General features: G+C 45.1%; 1 protein-coding gene across 3 annotated transcripts in view; it reads right to left on the reverse strand.

Moving 5' to 3' along the window:
• MAST4 (microtubule associated serine/threonine kinase family member 4) overlaps positions 1–19,266 on the reverse strand; it is a 611,596-nt gene extending 592,330 nt beyond the window's left edge. For all 3 annotated transcript variants that reach the window (XM_068990601.1, XM_068990599.1, XM_068990600.1), the window contains exon 1: positions 18,925–19,266. In XM_068990601.1, coding sequence (XP_068846702.1) covers positions 18,925–19,266 — 342 coding nt within the window. The remainder of the gene's footprint in view (positions 1–18,924) is intronic.
• Positions 19,267–22,806: the final 3,540 nt, after the last annotated feature.

A 22,806-nucleotide genomic window follows, 5' to 3' on the forward strand; every position in this document is an offset into this window, starting at 1 on the left:
AAGGGCCCTGGAAACCCAGCATGTCTGTGTCATCATGCCCACAGGTGTGTGAGGCTTGGAGACACCACCTTTTACAAAAATCACAGGCTCCGCCTCATAAGACCAGTTGGTCTGTGGATGCCTGAGGATCTCAAGCAAGTCCACATGGCTCCAAGGACTCAGGAAGCTGCCAGGGCACAGGCTACCACGGCCGTCGGGCAAGTCCTCCACTGTGCAGGGGGCTCTGGTCCAATTAAGGCCACGATTCCTGCCAAAGACCCAGAGGGTGAGAGCTTATCCTTCAAGATTTTCAAGTGTACTTTGAAGAAAAGGAGAAGATCGAAGGAGTGTTTGAAATTCCAGCTGAGCTCAAAACACCATTGCTCTCAAAACTTGGTAAATTTCAACTACTGAGTAACCAAAAGATACCCAAGCAAAGAAAGTGCTATTTTCAAGAGAGAGCACCAAAAATGGCTTACCTGGTAAATTCGCACCCAACATGCCTTCTCCCTAAACTGCCTTCATAACAAACAAGCTTGTTAAAGCAGTTATTAAAAAAAAGTATTAGTTGGAAATATTGCTAGTTAGCTAGGGAAATATTAAGCTTAAAGAAGTACTCTCTCTCTTTTTTTTTTTTTTTAGTACTCTTGATTAGAAAGTTATGAAGCCATAAATAAGCTGATGTTAGAGAAAAATACTACAATTCCGGTAGTACATGCTTACCAGTAATTTTAAATTACAGCAAGAGTAAACCATAAACAAACGGGGGGGGGGGGGAGGGAATCAATGCCAATTACCACTCCTTCTAAATATTACCACATTTAAAGAGACAAGACTTTCCTAAGACTACAACTGTATCTACTGGACATCCTGGACAGGGCAAATCATTTAATCTGACCCAAGCACCTTTTCTTTCCGACATTTACATCTTTAAGGGCACCAGGAAAACCCACTCCCAGATGCGTCCCATCGTGTTGCTGATTCTGCACTCGGCGCCCTTCCCATTCCCACCGTCAGCCCGCTCACACTCGCGCTTGCTGAAATGTGCACCGTGTGCATACAGGGCAATTCACTCTGCCTGCGCTTGGCCTCCTAACCCGACTGTCTGCGGCGTTAGGCACTGACCAGACTTCTTAGTGCTTTCACATCTCCTGTCCCTCCCACTGCTAACTCCTACAGAGCTTCAAGAACAGCAGGGCTCACTGAAAGGTCTGGATTCAGCCAGGGAAAACCTGCATTTTCACACCAGCTCTACCCCACAGCAGGGAGGGTTAGCTGCAGCCTGGATAGCAGGGAGGAGTCCTCACCTTCAACAAGAGCGTCTTCATCGGCACCTACTCTTGCCACATCATGCTAACATTACCGCCCTCACTTCTTCTAGGACTTGCGCCCACCCATCCGATACTTTAACAAGTCCTCTTTCTCTGCTTCTCACACGTGCAGGCCAACAGGCAAAGGAAAGAAAGAAACACTGCCAAAAAAAAAAAAAAAAAAAAGGCGCAAGAGAGAGACCCAAGAAGAAGTGGACTTGGCTCAGCTTCCTTGCCACTCTGGACTTTAATAATACCAGATCTATAGCTCCACTGCCAGTTTGGATTAAAAGGAAACCCACACAGAAAACATACCATATTCAAGCTCTACTCTTCTAGAATATCCTAAGTGAGCAGCTGTTTGAATCACATCAAACTGAAAGCTGCCCCCCTCAAGTCAAATGAGTGTGATTGCCCAAGAAGACTCCGTTAATGCTTTAAAAGTCATCCATCCATATTGCAAGTTTAGAAAATTTTAAGCCCCCATGAAACTTAAAAAAACTACATCTTAGTGGCAATTTCAGTATATAATCTGCCACTTTTCATTCAAGCCCACAGAGAAAGCAGCAGCAGCAGTAATTAAATTTACATCCTTAGATGTCCTTAAGTGTCAAAATAAATTTCTACAAACCGCAGGTAATGGTATCTGAACAATTTCACAACAGTGCCCATCTGATTACAGGTTTCTCGGGAGTATAAAGTGAGTACCCAGGATGTTTCTCAGCAGGGCTTCCATCTAGCATCATGAAATCACCTGGTAAACCTGTATTTATCATTTTTCAACAATCTGTGTTTCATTTTCCTTTTAATTACCACAAACAATCTCTAAAGGGACATTTAGAGAGGCTCTGATGACATTATCCTCATTGCTGGAACCTGGCTATAAATTATTTGGAGGGGGGCCTTCACCCCACTTTTTAAAACATTGCACTAATTCTAAAACTCAGTCTTAACCTTCACGTGAAGGAAGGGGAGAGAAACAAGGGAGAGAAAACCAAGCAAAACAGCAGCTTGTGGCAACATGAAGAAAACCATCGTACTGGTGCCGTGAAACAGCCACCACTCCTCAACTCTGGATTTGGGTTCTAGGTAAAACGGCCTTAAAATACACATTCAAGTGTAAAACCCCAATGGAACAAGGATATGTGGCAATTATTTAGAGCCTCATCTACAAGATGTGTCAATCCTATCACCTGAGTTAAACTGAAAGAACAAGCATGGGAGAATGCCCACACTTGTCTTTTTCATAACAGCCATCCTAACAGGCATAAGATGATATCTACCACCTTCTGCCTTAAATTCTGAGCCTTCACAGGCTTTCTCCTTTAGAACTGAGCTGAAAAGTGGCAGGAGATAATGCTTCGGGTTAAAATAATCTGCCCCAATATGGGAAGGAGTCTTGGGCATCCATATGGGTGTCCTACAGACAAACAGAAATCATTACCACACCTTCAGGAGGATACCCAGAGCCACCAAGTGGCTACAGCAGAGGCTGAGCATATGGATTCTCCCTCCCCCAGCTCAACTTTCACTAACACAGAAGGGACTTAGTGAAGGGAGGGCAGGGCCCTCATCCAGGCAATCCGATGTTGAGAACTCATGTTCAGTCACCAAGTCGTGTCTGACTCTGCGACCCCATGCACTGCAGCCTGCCAGGCTCCTCTGTCCATGGAACTCTCCAGGCTAGAATACTAGAGTGGGTTCCTACTCCAGGGGATCTTCCCAACCCAAGGATCGAACCTGTGTCTCCTGCATTGCAGGCAAATTCTTTACCACCTAAGTCACTAGGGAAGCCCTGGAAACCAAATCACCATTGTCAGTAATGCCTAACACCTTTTAAAACATCTCTATGGAACTTCACACTCCAAGCTCCAGCTAAGCCCAAAAGCTCAGGCTAACAGCTTAGATTAGAAGTGCCAGCCTCTGGTTTAAAGAAAAAAAAAAACACTGGTAAATGTAATTTCTCTTGATAGATTCTAACTTAACCTTTGCAAACAAACTTTAGTCCACTACACGGAGTGAGTGGCTAAGATCCAGAACAGTACAGGAGGGCCCTGGCTGGCCTGGGGGAGCTGTGCTTAGCTGCTCAGTTGAGTCTGACTCCTTGTGACCCCATGGTCTCCTCTGTCCATGGGGATTCTCCAGGCAAGAATACTGGAGTGGATTGCCATGCCCTCCTCCAGGGTATCTTCCCAACCCAGGGATTGGACACAAGTCTACTGCAATGCAGGCAGGTTCTTCACCATCTGAGCCACAAGGGAAGCCCAATAATCCTGGAGTGGGTAGCCTATCCGTTCTCCAGGGGATTTTCCCAACCCAGGAACTGAACCAGGGTCTCCTGCATTGCAGGTAAATTCTTTACCAGCTAAGCTACCAGGGAAGCCCGCTGGGGAAGCTAAGACCATATAAATCTTGTAAATTTAAGAATGATTGTTTTAAAAACCAAAGTTTTTGGTTGTGACAGGATGTATGGCCCAGAGTAATTCCAGACAGGAAACCCAAGTCTTTTCTGTTTGGAGCCTATTGTAATAAGCAGATTCTGCTACTGAACTAAGAATCTGCAGATGCTCTTCTGCAATCAGCCTCTGAAAGTCAGCACTAAAAACCATTATTTCACTTACAACAGTAATTCCTGGTGCATACAACAGTGTGCTACTTAGTGCATCAAGAAAAATACAAGACTGGCCCTGTTATCCAGAGTCCAATCCCTCTTCAGGGCTTGGGAGGTAAGAGCACCCTCAACATGTAATCATGATAACCAACGGAAACATACCAAATAATTTTAAAAGGTGGAAAAAAGCAGATTTGTCAAAAGACAAATGTGAATGAACAGTTCTGTAACAAATTATATACTGATGACAACTTTAAAATGTTAAATCAAAGTTTCTGTAGTAAGAGGAAACAAACAAACAAAAAAAAAGGGGGGGGGGAGCTGGAAAGGACCACCTTTCATCCCATGTGAACTCCATGGGGTTAATATCTTGCCCAGACAGGAGCAGAGGCAGAGGTCAGAACTCCTAACTTCTCCACCAACACTCCCCCAGTCCTGACAAAGTTGCCAGAATTTCTGACACTTCTACTGACAGCCATTTATCCTGAACACCAATGAGTACAGCCCAGTACCACTGTTAAAATTTTAAGGCTAGTTGTTAAAATGTCAACAGCAATTAAAATAATTCCTTGAAACATCTGGCCAAAAATGGCTCAGAGTTACAAGTACGGTTGTAATGAACATCTTGGCAGAATACAGTTTCCCAATGCTAACAGTAAAATAAGAACTGGTTTAATGTCAAAAACTTTTCATTTGTTGAAACCCACTCAGCAAATTAAACCTATGACCTTGGGTTTTAGGCCACCAGTTAAATCTTCATACAGCATGGCTCATAGTTTCATTGAATTAGACAAGGCTGTGGTCCATGTGATCAGATTGGTTAGTTTTTTGTGACTGCGGTTTTCATTTTGTCTGCCCTCTGATGGGGAAGGATAAGAGGCTTATGGAAGCGTCCTGATGGGAGAGACTGACTGAGGGGGAAACTGGGTCTTGTTCTGATGGGTGGGGCCATGCTCAGTCAATCTTTAATCCAGTTTTATGTTGAAGGGCAAGGCTGTGCTCCCTCTCTGCTGTTTGACCTCAGGCCAAACTATGGTGGAGTTAATGAAGATAATGGTGACCTTCAAAAGGTCCCAGGCACACACTGCTGCACTCAGTGCCCACAACCCTGCAGCAAGCCACTGCCAACCCACACCTCTGCCAGAGACTCCTGGACACCCACAGCCAAGTCTGGGTCAGTCTCTTGTGGGATGACTGCTCCTTTCTCCTGGGTCCTGGTGCATACAAGCTTTTGTTTGTGCCCACCACGAGTCTGTTTGCCCAGTCCTGTGTAGGTTCTGGTGGCTCTATGGTGAGGTTAATGGCAACCCCCTCTAAGAGGGCTTATGCCATACCCAGGTCTGCTGCACCCAGAGCCCCTGCCCCTGCAGCAGGCCACTGCTGACCCGTACCTCTGCAAGAGACACTCAAACACAGCTCTGGCTCAGTCTCTGGGTCCTGGTGTGCACATGGTTTGTTTGAGCCCTCCAAGCATCTCTGGCAGGTATGGGGTTTGATTCTAAAAACAATTTCACCCTTCGTACCATCTTGCTGGGGCTTCTCCTTTGCCCTTGGATGTGAAGTATCTTTCTTTGGTGGGCTCCAATATTCCCTGTTGATGGTTGTTCAGCAGCAAGTTGTAATTTTGGAGTTCTTGCAGGAGAGGATGAATGCACGTCCTTCTACTCTGCCATCTTTATCCTTTGCCTAACTCAATGAAACTGTAAGCCATGCTGTGTATGACCACCCAAGACAGACAGGTCATGGAGGAGAGTTCTGAAAAAATGTGGCCAACTGGAGAAGGGAATGAAAAACCACTTCAGTATTCTTGCCTTGAGAACCTCATGAACAGTACGAAAAGGCAAAAAGATAGGACACTGAAAGATGAACTCTCCAGGACAATAGGTGCCCATTATGCTACTGGAGATCAGTGGAGTAATAACTCCAGAAAAAATGAAGAGATGGACCAAGAGCAAAAACACCACCCAGTTGTGGATGTGACTGGTAATGGAAGTAAAGTCTGCTGCTGTAAAGAACAGTATTGCATAGGAACCTGGAATGTTAGGCCCATGAATCAAGGCAAGTTGGAAGTTGTCAAACAGGAGATGGCAAGAGTGAATATCAACATCTTAGGAATCAGCAAACTAAAATGGACTGGAATGGGTGAATTTAACTCAGATGACCATTATATCTACTACTGTGGGCAAGAATCCCTTAGAAGAAATGGAGTAGCTATCACAGTCAACAAAAGAGTCCAAAACACAGTACTTGGATGCAATCTCAAAAACGACAGAATGATCTCTGTTCATTTCCAAGGCAAACCATTCAATATCATTGTAATCCAAGTCTATGCCCCAACCAGTAATGCTGAAGAAGCTGAGGTTGAACAGTTTTATGAAGACCTACAAGACCTTCTAGAACTAACACCAAAAAAGGATGTCCTTTGCATTACAAGGGACTGGAATACAAAAGTAGGAAGTGAAGAGATACCTGGAGTAACAGCCAAATTTGGCATTGGAGTACAAAATGAAGCAGGGCAAAGGCTAACAGAATTTTGCCAAGAGAACACACTGGTCATAGCAAACACCCTCTTCCAACAACACAAGAGAAGACTCTACACACGGACATCATCAGATGGTCAACACCAAAATCAGATTGATTATATTCTTTGCAGCCAAAGATGGAGAAGCTCTATACAGTCAACAAAAATAACATGGGAGCTGACTGTGGCTCAGGTCGTGAATGCCTTATTGCCAAATTCAGACTCAAATTGAAAAGTAGGGAAAACCACTAGATCATTCAGATATGACCTAAATCAAATCCCTTATGATTATACAGTGGAAGTGACAAACAGATTCAAGGGATTAGATCTGATAGACAAAATGCCTGAAGAACTATGGATGGAGGTTCATGACATGGTACAGGAGGCAGTGATCAAAACCATCCCCAAGGGAAAAAAAAATGCAAAAAGGCAAAATTGTTGCCTGAGGAGGCCTTACAAATAGCTGAGAAAAGAAGAGAAGTGAAAGGCAAAGGAAAGACATACCCATTTGAATGCAGAGTTTCAAGGAATAGCAAGGAAAGATAAGAAAGCCTTTTTCAGTGATCAGTGCAACGAAATACAGGAAAACAATAGAACAGGAAAGACTAGAGATCTCTTCAAGAAAATTAGAGATACCAAGGGAACGTTTCATGCAAAGATGAGTTCAATAAAGTCCAGAAATGGTATGGACCTAACAGAAGCATAAGTTATTAAGAAGAGGTGGAAAGAATACACAGAAGAACAATACAAAAAAGATCTTCATGATCCAGATAACCATAATGGTGTGATCACTCACCTAGAGCCAGATATCCTGGAATGCGAACTCAAGTGGGCCTTAGGAAGCATCACTATGAACAAAGCTAGTGGAGGTGATGGAATTCCAGTTGAGCTATTTCAAATCCTAAAAGATGATGCTGTGAAAGTGCTGCACTCAATATGCCAGCACATTTGGAAAACTCAGCAGTGGCCACAGGTCTGGGAAAGGTCTGTTTTCATTTCAATCCCAAAGAAAGGCAATGCCAAAGAAAGCTCAAACTACCGCACAGTTGCACTCATCTTACACACTAGTAAAGTAATGCTCAAAATTCTCCAAGTCAGTCTTCAACAGTATGTGAACCGTGAACTTCCAGATGTTCAAGATGAATTTAGAAAAGCCAGAGGAAGCAGTGATCAAATTGCTAACATCTGTTGGATCATCAAAAAAGCAAGCGAGTTCCAGAAAAACATCTACTTCTGCTTTATTGACTATGCCAAAGCCTTTGACTGTATGGATCACAACAAACTGTGGAAAATTCTGAGAGAGATGGGCATACCAGACCACCTGACCTGCCTCTTGAGAAATCTGTTTGCAGGTTAAGAAGCTACAGTTAGAACTGGACATGGAACAACAGACTGGTTCCAAGGAAAGAAGTATGTCAAGGCTGTATATTGTCACCCTGCTTATTTAACTTCTATGCAGAGTACATCATGAGAAACGCTGGGCTGGAAGAAGCACGAGCTAGAATCAAAATTGCTGGGAGAAATATCAGCAACCTCAGATATGCAATTGATACCACCATTATGGCAGAAAGTGAAGAACTAAAGAGCCTCTTAATGAAAGTGAAAGAGGAGAGTGAAAAAGTTGGCTTTTTGAACATTCAGAAAACTAAGACCATGGCATCTGGTCCCATCACTTCATGGCAAATAGATGGGGAAGCAATGGAAACAGTGAGAGACTTTATTTTGATGGGGGTGGGGGCCTCCAAAATCACTGCAGATGGTGACTGCAGCCATGAAATTAAAAGACGCTTACTCTTTGGAAGGAAAGCTCTGACCAAACCAGACAGCATATTAAAAAGCAGAGACATCACTTTGCCAAAAAAAGGTCTATCTAGTCAAAGATATGGTTTTTCCAGTAGTCACGTATGGATGTGAGAGTTGGACTATAAAGAAAGCTGAGCACCAAAGAACTGATGCTTTTGAACTGTGGTGTTGGAGAAGCCTCTTCTGAGTCCCTTGGACTGCAAGGAGATCCAACCAGTCCATCCTAAAGGAAATCAGTCCTGAATATTCATTGGAAGGACTGATGCTAAAGCTGAAACTCCAATACTTTGGCCACCTAATGCAAAGAACTGACTCATTGGAAAAGATCCTGATGCTGGGAAAGTTGAAGGCAGGAGGAGAAGGGGACGACAGAGGATGAGATGGTTGGATGGCATCACCGACTCTATGGACATGAGTTTGAGTAAGCTCTGGGAGTTGGTGATGGTCTGAGAACCCTGGCATGCCGCATCCATGGGGTTGCAAAGAGTTAGACATGACTGAGTGACTGAACTGAACTAAATCTTCACCCTGATCTTTAAAGTTCTTCAGACACTTGCATTCTTAATGCCAAATGCACAGGACGTATAGTGGGGTAATAATAAAGCACTGCCCCCAAATTTCCACTGAGGCATATTGTGTGTCAAGACATCATTCTGAGTGTTTTACATGCATTTACTCAATGTTTGTAAAAGTTTTTTAAGCTTAATTGGCAATTCAATTGGCCCACACTACCATACAGGACTTCCCTGGTGGCTCAGATGGTAAAGCGTCTGTCTACGATGCGGGAGACCTGGGTTCGATCCCTGGGTTGGGAAGATCACTTGGAGAAGGAAATGCCAATCCACTCCAGTACTATTGCCTGGAAAATCCCATGGACAGAGGAGCCTGGGAGGCAACACAGTCCATGGGGTCACAAAGAGTCGGGCATGACTGAGAGACTTCACGTTCGTCATACTGGCTAAGTGACCCTCTCAATATCATACAGTCTAGTGGGAGAGAGACAGAGAAACTATTAACTACACGAGAAGAAGATGTGTGTACAAAATGAGAATGAGACAACAGTTGAAATAGTATCAGGAAAGGCTGTGAAAACTGCTAAGCACTGTACAAACATTAACAATATATACATGATCTGGCATAACCCAGGAGCAAAGATAATGAAGCAAAGCTCTCAGAAGAAGAAGTGCTTTGCTAACTCCAACTTCTAAAGTTAAAGAAATCAAGATCATCTACTTTTGTTAATAGCACACTCAATTTTATACTTTCTACTCTTTCTCATGCACTTTTCCCATCTTCAGAAGGCTTTGAAGATTACTGATAGCCAAAGAGAGATCCCTAAAGCATTATAATATGCCTAATCACTAAAAAGAATAGCTTGTTCATCACAAAATAAGGCAGAAAATCCACGTCTAGAAATTATAAGAAAAAAGGTAAACAACAAAGTGAGAACAAAAGAGCTTTTCAGTTAATTTTCAGTGAATCATACGATTGAGTAACCAAAAAAAAGTCTCTCCCCCAAATATTCTGTTTAAACAAAGGTTTTACGACAGCCTTCAAACCAAAGTGATCTGTGCTGTTCTTTTTAAAATTCTGATGACTAAGCTATAGGTAGGAAGGGACTGAAAGAAACAGGGATGAATTAGAACACAGAATGACAGGTAACATAACACAGAGAAAGTGATGACTCAAATAATTTTAAAGGAATTTAAAACAGCATGACAGAAGCAGGTTACACAACTGTCACATAGTTACTCTACTAATCTAACTCTTCCCAACAGGACTTATTCTATAACGTTAAAACAATGCCATCAGCTTTCTCAGGTAGAAATGTTTTAATTTAAAAAATGGAATTCTTAAAAAGTCAAAGTGACACTGACATTATAATAAAGAAAACTAAGAGAGTTCACAGTTAGAATTTCCATGTTCTCTCTTGTCCTAATAGAGACTCGGCATCAGGGCTAAGACCCACCATCACCAGAGATTAAAGTGAGTCCTAAAAGGTCTCAAGAGGCCATTTTGAACCATACTCCTCTTCCCAGCCAACAATGAACTCGTGTAGCTTATAGGCAAACGTGTTTGTAGAACAACAACAACAACAAAAATTTACAAAGTGGTACATGAGATAAAACATACAAAAGTAAAATTTCAACAAAGTATAACGTATCAAAACATAGCAGGGAAAGAAGTCTTTCCCTATGTGACCAGCAGTTTTTCTCTTGTTCTCCTCCACTCTCTCTTGCTCACATATGCTCGCTGAGTCTTTAAACTAAGGCCATGCTGGCTTAACCTAGCAATCTGACTTACTTGTCTCATAAGAGCCAGAAGAACAGGAAGGTGGGCATTTTCTTGGGTCTTCCTGATTTGTACTCTACTGACTTGAGATGAATCAGAAGTTCTCCTTAAGTAAAACTTCTCAATGGTCCTTTCCCTCCAAACAAACTTTCAGGATTGCCCTTTTCTCTGGAGCTGCTCTCCCCATCTCTTTGTGGCTGCATCTAGGTGAGAAGCCTGGGCTGATGATGACTTTACTTACAACTCAGTTGCTTTCAATTAAGCACTCGCCTCTTCCTAGTTGCATTTTTTAAATCAAAAAACTAGCTAAATAAAACTAAAGGCGTGGCAAAGCAAATTCTGTGAGTTTGAGTGTCCAGGAGCTGGACACATTCCTATGGAGCCAATTTATTCATCAAGAACCTCTTTGTGAAATTAATCATTTAAACTTTATACATAAAATGAATTTCATCACAACTGCATTCTATTTCAATATCTTAATGCCGTTTACCTAGCAATGATTGCCCTAAGAAGCAATTGTGAATCTGTAATTTCTGAGAATATAAGTCTCAAGGGCAGTGTACAGCGACCTAAGATTTTAACCATCAACTTTAACCCGATTATACTTTATTTCCCTATCACTGGTGAGGCACTGGGACCCTTCCTGCATTTTAAAGGTACACCCATTTCTGCACAAAGAAATGCCTCAAAAAACAAATGTTAACGCTAGAACCCCAAGATATGATGATCTTATTATTTTTTGTTTGTTTTTAAAACAAACTTGGAAAGGCACAAAATCATCTACCAGGAGCTACCTACCTACCTAACTTCTTAGCTTATTAAAAAAAAGTAGCTGAGCAAGTCTTAAGGCAGAGGCCAAAATTCCCACACCTGAGATGAGTTTCAAATGTATATTCTGCTACTCACACTAAAGTGGTCATGCCTGTGAGTCACTGGCCACTGAAAACACCCCCCAAATACAAAGTCAAGAACATTATAATTAAGTTTTCATTTTCCACACCATAACCTATGAAATTAGTTAAGAAAAGAAAGCCAATTTGTCAGTATCCCCAGCCTCCCCTCTACCAACCCCCTGCCCCCAATATCAGTACAAAGCATTAGGGCTGAAATGTTCAGTGGAAGTAGTACCATAATCAAAAGTATATGGACTGTGTCCAACAGGAGAATTGATGGGCCAGCAAAAGAGTGCAGGCATAGGGTATAAATTTATCAGCTGTTTCAGAGACACATGTACCTGGTTATGAATTCAAATCATTAAATAAGAAGTGAGCTTTTTATTAAAAAGAAGTTGGAGAAGCAACCAGAAATTTCACACAAGTTCTATAAACTTAAATGTATGTGTATGTGTACCGCTGACCACGGTCCTGAACTGACGTTTCACGTTTAGGGAAGGGTGTTCTTTCCTAGGGGTTTCCTCAGAGGCTCAGCAGTAAAGAAGCCAGCCTGCAACGCAAGAGACCCAGGTTCGATCCCTGGGTTGGACAGATCCCCTGGAGAAGGGAAGAGCTACCCACTCTAGTATTCTTGCCTGGAGAATCCCATGGACAGAGGAGCCTGGAGGGCTGCAGCCCATAGGCTGTCAGACACAACTGAAGCAAACTGAGCATGCATGCATGCGTTTCTCTCCTAAGTCAGGCTTAGGACACGACTACTGTCCAATCCTCTCCAGGAATTCTGAAGGAGTGAGAGAGAAGGACAAAAAAGGGGAAAGAAATAAGTGCCCACAAGCTGCTGGAGAAAGAGATTTCTGCTTGACTATATTTGATCTTCTGCTCTACCCCAAAATAATAGGGCCCAATAAGAAATATCTGATTAATACCAGACTAAACAGAGGCACAAAGGGCACAATCAGCCTTGAACTGAGTGATGGAAAGCTGTGTAAATGTCAGCCTAAACAGGTACACAGGGGAGAGCACCAGGCTGGTAGAAGGGAAGCCACCTGCAGTCACTGCAGCAGTATTTATCTGAGTTATAGCAAAAGTGGATCCTAGGGTTTTGCAATTTTGGCTTAAAAAATTGAAATGTTTACACTGCCCCAAAGGGATGAAAGAGACTTTTTGCTGGGCAATTCACATGAGTTCTTGCATTTTTAAAAGTTCTATCTCATTTCTAACAGATTCCCCTCTGTGAAGCTGGGGGTGGGGGTAGCCCCTGGACCACCTGCCCCTCCACCCAATTCTTATATGAACCAAAGTTGGCTTCCAGAAAATCATTTCATTTCCTTGTCACTCTCTTCTCAGCCCCCAATCATCACGAAGTACTGGGTCATGTCACCAGCCTCACCACATGACATGCTGCCTTCTGACTAACTTCCTGGGCTGAGTTAGTAATTTGTATGTTCACAGAGTCTTTGAGGACATCATTTAATAAGTGATTACGAACAGCAGGTTCCAGGAGCAAAAGAGAGATCGTGTCTTACAGAAGAGTTAATGAACCATAGTTCATAAAGCTTTGCTATTTGTATATCATAAGAAATGCTGTGTCCATGAAATTAAAAGTGATCACTATGTTACACATCTACCTACTCATGAATGAAAGAGCCTCTCAGAACCATCAGCAAACCACGGTGGTAGCATAATCCATCAGGGAAGGGACGTCCAGGTGCTGATTATTCCTGGCTATGGTGCTGCCATTCTGCATAAACCAGCTTTTCCACACTTAGTCATACTAGCAAACACCATCATGGAATGCACACTGTATGTCAGGAATCGTGCTGGGACCTCTATATAAAATTCTCATAACAACCCTCTGCAGTAAATACTAGCATGTCCATTTTACAGAGAAGGAAATGGTCTCGGTATTAATAACTGTTCCAAAGGCACACAGCCTAGATGTGGCTGAACCGGGGTCATTAGTCTATACCCTTAGGCCCTACAGACGCTGACCCCAGGGCGGGGAACACTGGCTGCTGGTCTGAAGCGATGGTGAAGGGGAGCACAAGTCCCTCCCAGGCATCACTGTAAAATGTGTGACCTTGCTCATAAATGACCTGGGGTACCTTTCATCTCAAAAGGACAATTATTTCTTCTTAGATATACAAGGACAGGTACACCAACACATACACAGATGCATGTGTGCGTGCACACACACACACAGCCTCATTCAGTTTTCTCTAACACCAAGCCACCTGGTTATGGATCCTTCTCATCGTGAGAACTTTTCTACCAGGATTCTCCCCATAGTTTGCCATCTTCACAGCCTGCACTCTAACGTGCATTGACACCCTTCTTCAGAGGGGCAAAAACACAAACAGCTGGGCTTCAGCACTGTATCCAGTCAGTGTGAGCAAACAGAGAGTCAGCCTTTGTGACTGGCTCCAAAACACCGGTGGACTGACATTTCCTAGAACACCTCAGACCTGGGGTGGAAAGGGCAAAAGCTTGTTTCGCTGATGCCGACCCTTCCTTCTCTAGGGACATGCAGGCAAACAAGCCAGACTCTCAGAACGTGTGTTACTAGCTCACAGACACCGCACTTCCCATGGCCAGAGAATCTCACGCCACCTCTGGGCAATCACCCCTTATTTTCACCTTAGGTCAATGGACCCTGCAACTGATTGTGGAAACGAGCATCCGCAAGGCCCTCTTCCCAGTCTCCATTCATCTTCGTAGGTCGTCAGCTCCCAGGTAACCTGGAACATTTCAACCAGCTACACTGCAGCATCAACAGGTGGGCTCCACACCGCCTGACCTCCAGGAATGCCAGTCTGATTGAGTCATTTCCTTGCTTCAAACCCTTCAGTGTGCTCCCAGGGCCTCAGAATAAAGTCGAAAGGCCGTGCATGACCCAGCCACTGCTTCTGTCTCCCGCATGCCCTGATGCCAGGCCCTCCTCTGCTTCATGCACGCGACGCAGACGTCTCTTCGCCCCTAGACCCACAAGCTCCCTCTGCTACCCACAGGACTCTATCACTTCCCTTCTCCAGTAACTCCCCAGGAAGGCAGTTCCCACCTCCCAGGTAAGAAGAGGTATACACTCCCTCACTGCCTGTTCCCCATCTACCACCTTGGAAATCAGTTAGTGAAGAATCATGTGTTTCAGGAGTATCTCCCCCACTACACTAGAAGCTTCATGAGGTCAAGACTATCTCTGTCTTGCCCACCTGCATATCTTCAGCACCCAGGATGCTGCTTCTCAGGAGTCAGACTTAACATACGTTGGCTGTCTGCTGTCTGACACTGTAAACCTGTGACTCTTATTGAATCAGGGAATCAAAGACAAGACTCAATGATAAATGTGCCAAGATTTATGTACTACTTTTTTTTTTAAATTATGTAGCTGCTGTGATTCATAAAATATCAATTCCCTGAAAAGCTTCACTGATTTCATGGCTGCTGTTTTGCTAGTTATTGTCTTCACCAATGAAGTCTAGACATTCATCTATGCATGATAGTAAAAGCAGTCTTCAAGCTCAGATCATTAATAGAACGCTTAAATGACATCCCCTAATTTGTGCCTATTGTTAATAAGGGCAACAGTTTTCCCCCTCTTGCCAGTAAAGTAAATCCTTCAGGGTAGCAAAGTATGAATGAAACGCTTTATACTGAGTTGAAAATCCTTTTAGCTATTTAGCCTTTTTTCTACCATGCTAAGAATCCCTGAAAGTTTCACGTTCTAACACACAGAGTGAAAAGCAAAGTTAATGCAAGTTAATGCACAAGTCCTTGCACAGGCATTGTGAGTGGATCCTCATTGATTTGACTTTCTTCAAAATTTACCTGGAAAAACTGCTCATAATATTTTCACTGGGATCCATGACGGCTTTTTCTTTTTTTTTTGAAGAGATCTAGAGGTTTAAGCATAATTCACAACAAAAGAATACTCATACAGTCACCCTTCAGTCAAATGTGCAACTGTTTTCAAAGATGTATTTTCCTCTTTCATTCAAAATATATGTACTGAAAAAAAAAACTATATATATATGTACTGAGCCTCCACTAATGTATTAGAAGCACTGGGCTAACACACAAAGACAAAATTCCTGCCCTCAGGAGTTCACTGCCACACAACAGGCAGCACTGAGTCCTTTATGAGGGTCAGCACAGGTGCTCTGAGAAGTGACAGGGCAGAGATGTGCCTGAGAGCAAAACGCAGAAATGTGGTTAGAGGGATACTCCAATTTAGCTCATCATGACTACTCGAAACACAGCCTGTTACCCTCGACTTGCAGAGAGCCCAAAGTACACAGGTTTGGGGAATCAAGGGAAAAGTCAAATGCACTTTATTCAAACAAAAAATCATACACCATCTCTCTCATGTGTTTGATTATTAAGTACATGAAAATTACAACCATTGTCATGTTAAACTATGGTGTTTAGACACCAAAAGCTTAAAGGGTTGATGTAAGCCTATGAGACTTTGCAAGTTTACACAAATACTGACAATAAGATAAAATATGAAGTAGGTCAAACACTGCTGATATTAATAGTGTATGGTGCTGCTGCTAAGTCACTTCAGTCGTGTCCAGCTCTTTGTGACACCATGGACTGCAGCCTACCAGGCTCCTCCGTCCATGGGATTTTCCAGGCAAGAGTACTGGAGTGGGTTGCCATTGTCTTGTCCACTAATATATGCAAGCAGCTTTAATAAAGGTGCGCCAAAAATTAGCACTGCAATCATACACTAGGAAATTTAATTTTGCTGCTTTTTAAAAATTGATGCAATAAGTGATGAAAAAAATTTTGGAAAACAGTGATTATCCCAAGCTAGACATACAATTTTTAAATCTAAATGAATCTTCTTCCATTTTATGGGTTTCACTTAAGCCTTTTAAAGGCTTTATATTCAGTATCTTGCTATTGCATAACTAACACTACACTAACAGTGCCTTGCCATAATGCATCTGATACAAATAAAAACTGTTTCCCAGCTTGTACTAATACAATGGTAATAAACAGAAAAGCCACAGCCTTCAGTCCTCTGAAAGTAGGGAGCAGATTAATTATGTATAAATAAAATAAGCCAGCCCAAACTTGTACCTCCTTTCACAACATTTTTAATCACAAATGAACCTGAAAAATTAATGTTCATTTAGTATTCAATTCTAGATATTATACTAGGATTAAATTAGGTGGCATGTATAAAATGCCAAATGACTCTACTATTATCATTTCCATTTAAGAGGGGGGAAATCAGGCCTTACATCAGTGGAGTCCACACCCCACATACAGTTAAGGTGGCTGAGCTGGAAATCAAACCCACATCTTTCTACCAAACTGAGACTGTGTAACCCAGTAATCCTCACTCAACCCACTAGAATGGTATTCATAATGATGCCTGTTTCCTAAGGAGAGGATGGAGAGCTTTCATGAGGTTCTCAAAGAGACCCACTGCACCCCCTCGAAGAGGGGACCCCCTGCACCAGTGTAAGAGCCAGAAAATGTGCACTGGACTTCAACCCCTGCCACAGACTATCATTTCCCTACTCCACAGTTTCAGTCTTGCTTTAAAATTCTCAGAGCAAGTCAAGATTTCCACTCCTGGACAATTTCCAGCATCCCCTGCTACAGGTTAAGTTACACAATAAATTGCAATACTGTATCACTTTACATCCAATTGAGATTTCACAAATACTGACCAATGTTATTTAGTCATTCCATTTTTCAAAATGTGTTTCAATCAACCAATCCTCACTGCAAGTGCCTGTGAAATAAGCTATCATTGTATCCACTTCCAAGAAAATAAAACACTGTCACCCTGAGGCCAAGCAATAAACCAGCTACAGGATCCGGATCAAAAGTGAGAAGTTCCTGTCTTCCTCCGCCTGGGATCTGCAAGACCATGTTATGTATCATGAAGCATATGCCCAGGTTCCAGAAAACACAGGGCAACTAACTGTACCACCTTCTCTACCAATGGCAACACTATATTGGAATCTAATAGTATTAATAAATCATTAAGTTGGGTCATATCCCCAGGTAGCTGTGTGACAGGTGTGGTGCTCAGCTTAACTGTTGGTACTTTGTTCTTAGGATCAATCTGAACTTTGGATCCATCCTAAATTCCTGACCAAAAAAGGGGAGTGTTTGTGTGACAATAAACTTTACCTTGAAGTTCATTGGTCATATCCCTCACTTTACAGATTATTAAACTGACCTCAGAGGAATCAACTCAACCGATGTCTCACAGTTCAGAAGCACAGGCAGTTCTAGGAAACAGACCTCCAGACACCTGTCCAGGATCTCCACGCTCTGCCAGGCATTGGGGCATGGGATCTGGTTACTGCCAGAGGGTTGGCCAACCACTAGGGTTTGCTCCATCTCTGCCGGGCTAGGACTTGACTCTTCTCATTCTGTACCAGATCCAGTCTTTGCCTGCAGGCTGGCGTCCCCAGGGGTCTACTGTCAGAGCACTGGCCTGTCTGCACGTTCTGAGGGGCAAAGACAATTACTTACTAAAGCTAACCCCATCAGAGAGGAGGAAAATACAACTCTGGCACTGAGGAATTAACTTCACAAGGAGGCGGTTCTGTTGGGGTAATGTTTTATTTATGGCCCTGCCTGATCAAGATGACTTCCCCACAAGAAACGTCCAAAGCAAACAATCAAAGACACCAGGAATCTTACGCTTCCTTAATTGTCCTCCAAAGACAGGAAAAAGCCAGAGAAAACAGGCGGGAGGACACCAAGTCACGGCCCCACAAGTTTCACACAAACATTGTTTCAAGAAACCAGGGTGGACGAATGAACCAGGATGGACACAGTCTCCCGAAGAAGGGGCTGCATTCCCTATTCAGTCTGGCGACCGGCACGCACCTGGACACCCCGGAACGAGTCCAAATGGGAGATGCAGAAGCTCAGTTCAGCGCTGCCGGCCCAGAGCTAGGAGTCCCCGCCTCTCGAAGAACCGACGCCGGGGGAACAGCCAAAACCACCCTCCCGCGATCCTGGGGCGGATGCCACCGAAACCCGCTGCGTAACTTCGCGGGTACTGCCCCCAACTGGCCCCCACCCCCACACACCCACGCTACTCTCACACCCGTCCCTTCGCCCCATTCCCCTCGTGCCCAAGTGCTACGGCGCGAAGCAACGCCCACTTCGGAGAAGGAAGTCTTAGTTGTAGGGACAAACCAGGTGGTCAGGTCACATCCATTCACACACCCAGCGCAACAAATCCAGACCTGAAGGAGTTGGCTGCTTTGATACTGTATAAGCACACTGTCAGGCAGCACATGTACACGAACACACACACACATACACACACACACACACGTGACAGCCACGGGGAAACCAATGACCCACAGCGAGGCTCCTAACTGTCATTACCCGGGGCACGGCGCACAGCACCTGGGGTCCCTTCCCCGCTCCATGCCCCAGTGCGCGCTGCCCACCACTCGCGTGCGGGGTAGAGAGCTGGGGTCGCCTGGCAGCCCGGACCAGAGGGGTCGAGGTGGGGAAGGCGGGGCCCACCTCCTCGTCCTGCTCCTCCTGGGACGCGCTGCTGCCCCGGGGCGCGGGTGGCGCGGCTCCTCCCGGGCGCGGCGGCGGCGCTGAGACTCCACGCTCCGGCACCGAGAGCGCGGGAGCCCACGCGGCGGCCGGCCGAGCTCCACCCGGCGGCGGCGGCGGCGGCTGCTCGCGGGAGAAGCCAGACTCCCCTTCCTCCGACAGAGTTTCCGAGCCCGAGGAGGACTCCGCCGAGGAAGCGCCGGGCGAGGACTCGGCAGCCACCGCAGGGGCGGGAGTCGGAGCACCGTGACTGCTGCAGCCGCGGGGCACTGGCTCAGGCGCCTCCGAAACTTTCTCCCCCATTTCCCTCTCGGACCCAAAGTGCGGCCGGAGGGGCGGCGGGGGCGAGGCGCGCACTCAGCGCCTCCCGGGGAAGCCGCGAGCTGCTGGGCTCCGGCTTGCTCTCGTAGCTGCTCCCGGGCTGCGGGGAGCCCCGCCGGCGACTACATGGCCGCGGCCGGACCGCCGGAGCCTGCAGCCAAGTTAGAAGCCGCCCGGGCCTGGCGGCTGACGGGAGCTCCCTGGCGAGGAGACATGCCAGTGCCGGTACGCCCTCCGTTCCACAGTCCGGCTCTGCGCCCGAGCCGCCGGGACTGCGGCTTCTCCGGCAAAACCTGCCTCTGGGACCGAAGGGGGCCGGCGAAAGAGACGGGCAGCAGGGCGAGCCAATGGCAGGGCAGGCGCGCCGGTGGGCGGAGGCTACGGCGCCCCAGGCGCACCGGCGTCAGGTAGGGGAGGCGGGGCCGAAGCGCTGGCTGCGGGGACCCGCCTGGGCTCCCGCGGCCCCGGGGACCCGAGGAAGACCCCCGGCCTTGGAGGGTCGGAGTGGAGCCCGGAATCCGAGCCGAAGGCAGGGACTCTGAATTTAGCCAAGGAGTGGCTGGCGGCCCCGGGAACCCCAGGGGGAGAGGAAATGGCCGAGGCGGGCAGTGCAGCCTTGGAGAACTGGACTTTGTTTCGAAAAAGTGGAATCCAGGAAACTGACCAGAAAGAGAAGTAGCTGGGCTTTAGGGGTAAAAGGAAACACAAACCGTCACACACGCACTCACCCACCTGCGTGCTGGAGGAGAAAGGGGGAAACTTCATGGTATGGTGAGTGCGTCCAAACCGAGCTCATCTCTGATCCCAGATTCTCCACCTGAGCTCCACGCGCTTCAGTATCCTCAACTGGAAATGAAGACGTTCACACCTGTCTTGTCTCCCTATGAGCAGAGTTAGAACAAATATATACACAGCTTCAGTAGACTGCCTGACTTAGACACATGGAGGGTTTTCAAAAGACTATTTTCTCTCTTTATTTCTGTTTGTCAATTGAATAAAGATGTGTGTACCTTTTGAAAGGGAGGGAAATGACAAATTATGCCCCTATCGTGGCTCGGTGATAAAGAATCCACCTGCAATGCAGGAGGCTGGGGTTCCTGGGTCGGAAAGAGCCCCTGGAGAGGAAACGGCAACCCACTCCAGTATTCTTGCCTGGAAAAGTCCATGGACAGAGAAGCCTTGTGGGCTACAGTCCCTGGGGTCGCAAAAGAGTCCGACACGAATGAGCAACTAAACAGCAATTTAATTAGGACCCAAGAATATGCCCAGCTCTGTACCCGATACTAGACAAAGCAAAATTAGAGAGGAGTGCTGGCCCACCACTTCCTGTCTTTCCACATCAGCCAAGCAGAGGATGAAAAGAGATCACATTTCCACTTTACATTCTCCTACCCCACTCCAGTTCTCTTGCCTGGAAAATCCCATGGACAGAGGAGCCTGGTAGGCTGCAGTCCATGGGGTCGCTAAGAGTTGGACACAACTGAGCAACTTCATTTTCACTTTTTACTTTCATGCATTGGAGAAGGAAATGGCAACCCACTCCAGTGTTCTTGCCTGGAGAATCCCAGGGACAGGGGAGCCTGGTGGGCTGCCATCTATGGGGTTGCACAGAGTCGGACACGACTGAAGCGACTTAGCAGCAGCAGCAGCAGCAGCAGCAGCAGCCCTGGCTTGCAAATCAACAAAGTGCAGGACTAGTTGATTCATTTTCTTTACCTCTAAGAACCAGGAGAAAGAACTTCCACCAGGGATACCAATAGAATCACCTTAACAGCCTCCCCCTCTGGGTGGCCTTCAGGGTGATTGGGTGACTTGAATTTCTCAGAAGCCAGTAGGCAGCTCCGCAGTGGGAAAAAAAATGATTCCTCACTCACCTTCAGCTCCAGTCCTATTCTGAGCTCTGGCACTGCAACCTGAGAGATAAATTCAACCAGATTCAATTTCACAGATGTTGATTGAGATGTGTGCCCAGTGCTTGCAGGGGATACAAAGATGAATAAGGCAGGTCTCCTGCCCTTGAGGAGCTTACGGTCAAGCAAGAGATTGATGCTGCATAATATAGCTCCGTTATTAATTTTCAAAAGCTATGGTAGTGCTGCAGGAACAATGTACCACGGAAGAAGAGGGGAGAGTGACAGAAAAACAGTTTAGGTCCTCAAGCTCAGGAGTCCTCAAGCATCTTAGATTTCTCTTTGTCAGAACAGGCTTGCCAAAGGTCCTTAAGAACTGGAGGACTCAAGCTGAAAGCCCCTTCAGCTAATGAGCCCTTTTATGCTATCACCGTATTTAAAAGTGATACATCATACAAAGTGCTTCATCACGTTGGACAGCAAGCTTTGTCTGGATCAGTTTCCTCCCCCAAGATGAAGGGGAAGGAAATATGATGTGACCCCACCGCCACAGACAGCCATACTGAAAAACACCTCGGTCTGTCAGGCTTCCACTGTGACACTTCGGAATTATCCTAGGGGCTCTGAAGACCCGCTGAGGCAAAAGAACAGTTCTAGGGCCGTGACTAGCTGTGAGAGCGAGGCTAAAGAGAGAGCACAGTGGGGCAGTCTGAATCCGATCCTGGGCCTCACAATTGCTTTTCTAGTCAGGAGTATTGGTCTTTATCTGAGCCCCTATGTGGTTGATTCACCACAGCTGAAGTAAAATGATGACTTAAGCAAGCCATTCACATGAAAGAGGAGGAGGGCTACTTTTCAGTACATCAGAATAAAGGCATGACCTGAATTGCCAATGGGAAGAGTGCTAATAGCTATTATTGCTTCTTCCCAAGCATCCACGGGTAGTCTCGTGTAATCCTGGCAACAACCTTATGAGACAGTCGGTTAACTCCACTTTATAGATTAAGAAACTGAGGATCTGCAAGGTCAAATAACTTGCCAAAGGTTACACAGCAAGTCAGCAGCAGAACAGTGATTTGACAACAGCAATCTGGTCCAAGTTCTGTTCTTAAATATTCCAATATATTGCACTCAGAAGGGGACTTGTTCAAGTATACATGTATGTTAAACTACAGATATCCATAGGGCAGGGACTCTATTGTCTTGATTTAAAACATAAAAGGTTATAAAAGGATATTTGCAAAACAGATTTTTCCTCCACAAACTCCTATATAAGGCACTTAGCATGTGCCAGGCAAGGTTTCAAGCACTTGACAAGTATTAATTTTCTTAATCCCCATATCAACCCAATAAGGTAGCCACTATTATTCTCATATTTCATATGTGATATGTGTGAAAACTATGGCACAGAGAAGCCAGGTTATTTTCCTAAAGCCACACAGCTAGAAAGTAATGGAGCCAGGGTTCATGCTAGAGCAATTGGACCCTAGCATTCATGCTCTTAACCCTTACTAGATCAAAGTCAAGTATTAGATCAATATTTCCTAAACTTTTTAAGCTCAAATAAGAAATATATTTTACACTGCAACTCATGATACATGTACAGGCATACAAATATAAATAAAATTTCATGAAACAATACTTACCCTTCCTATGGGCACTGGAATTTTTT

Source organism: Capricornis sumatraensis, chromosome 18 (assembly GCF_032405125.1).
Source record: "Capricornis sumatraensis isolate serow.1 chromosome 18, serow.2, whole genome shotgun sequence".
Lineage (NCBI taxonomy): Eukaryota > Metazoa > Chordata > Mammalia > Artiodactyla > Bovidae > Capricornis > Capricornis sumatraensis.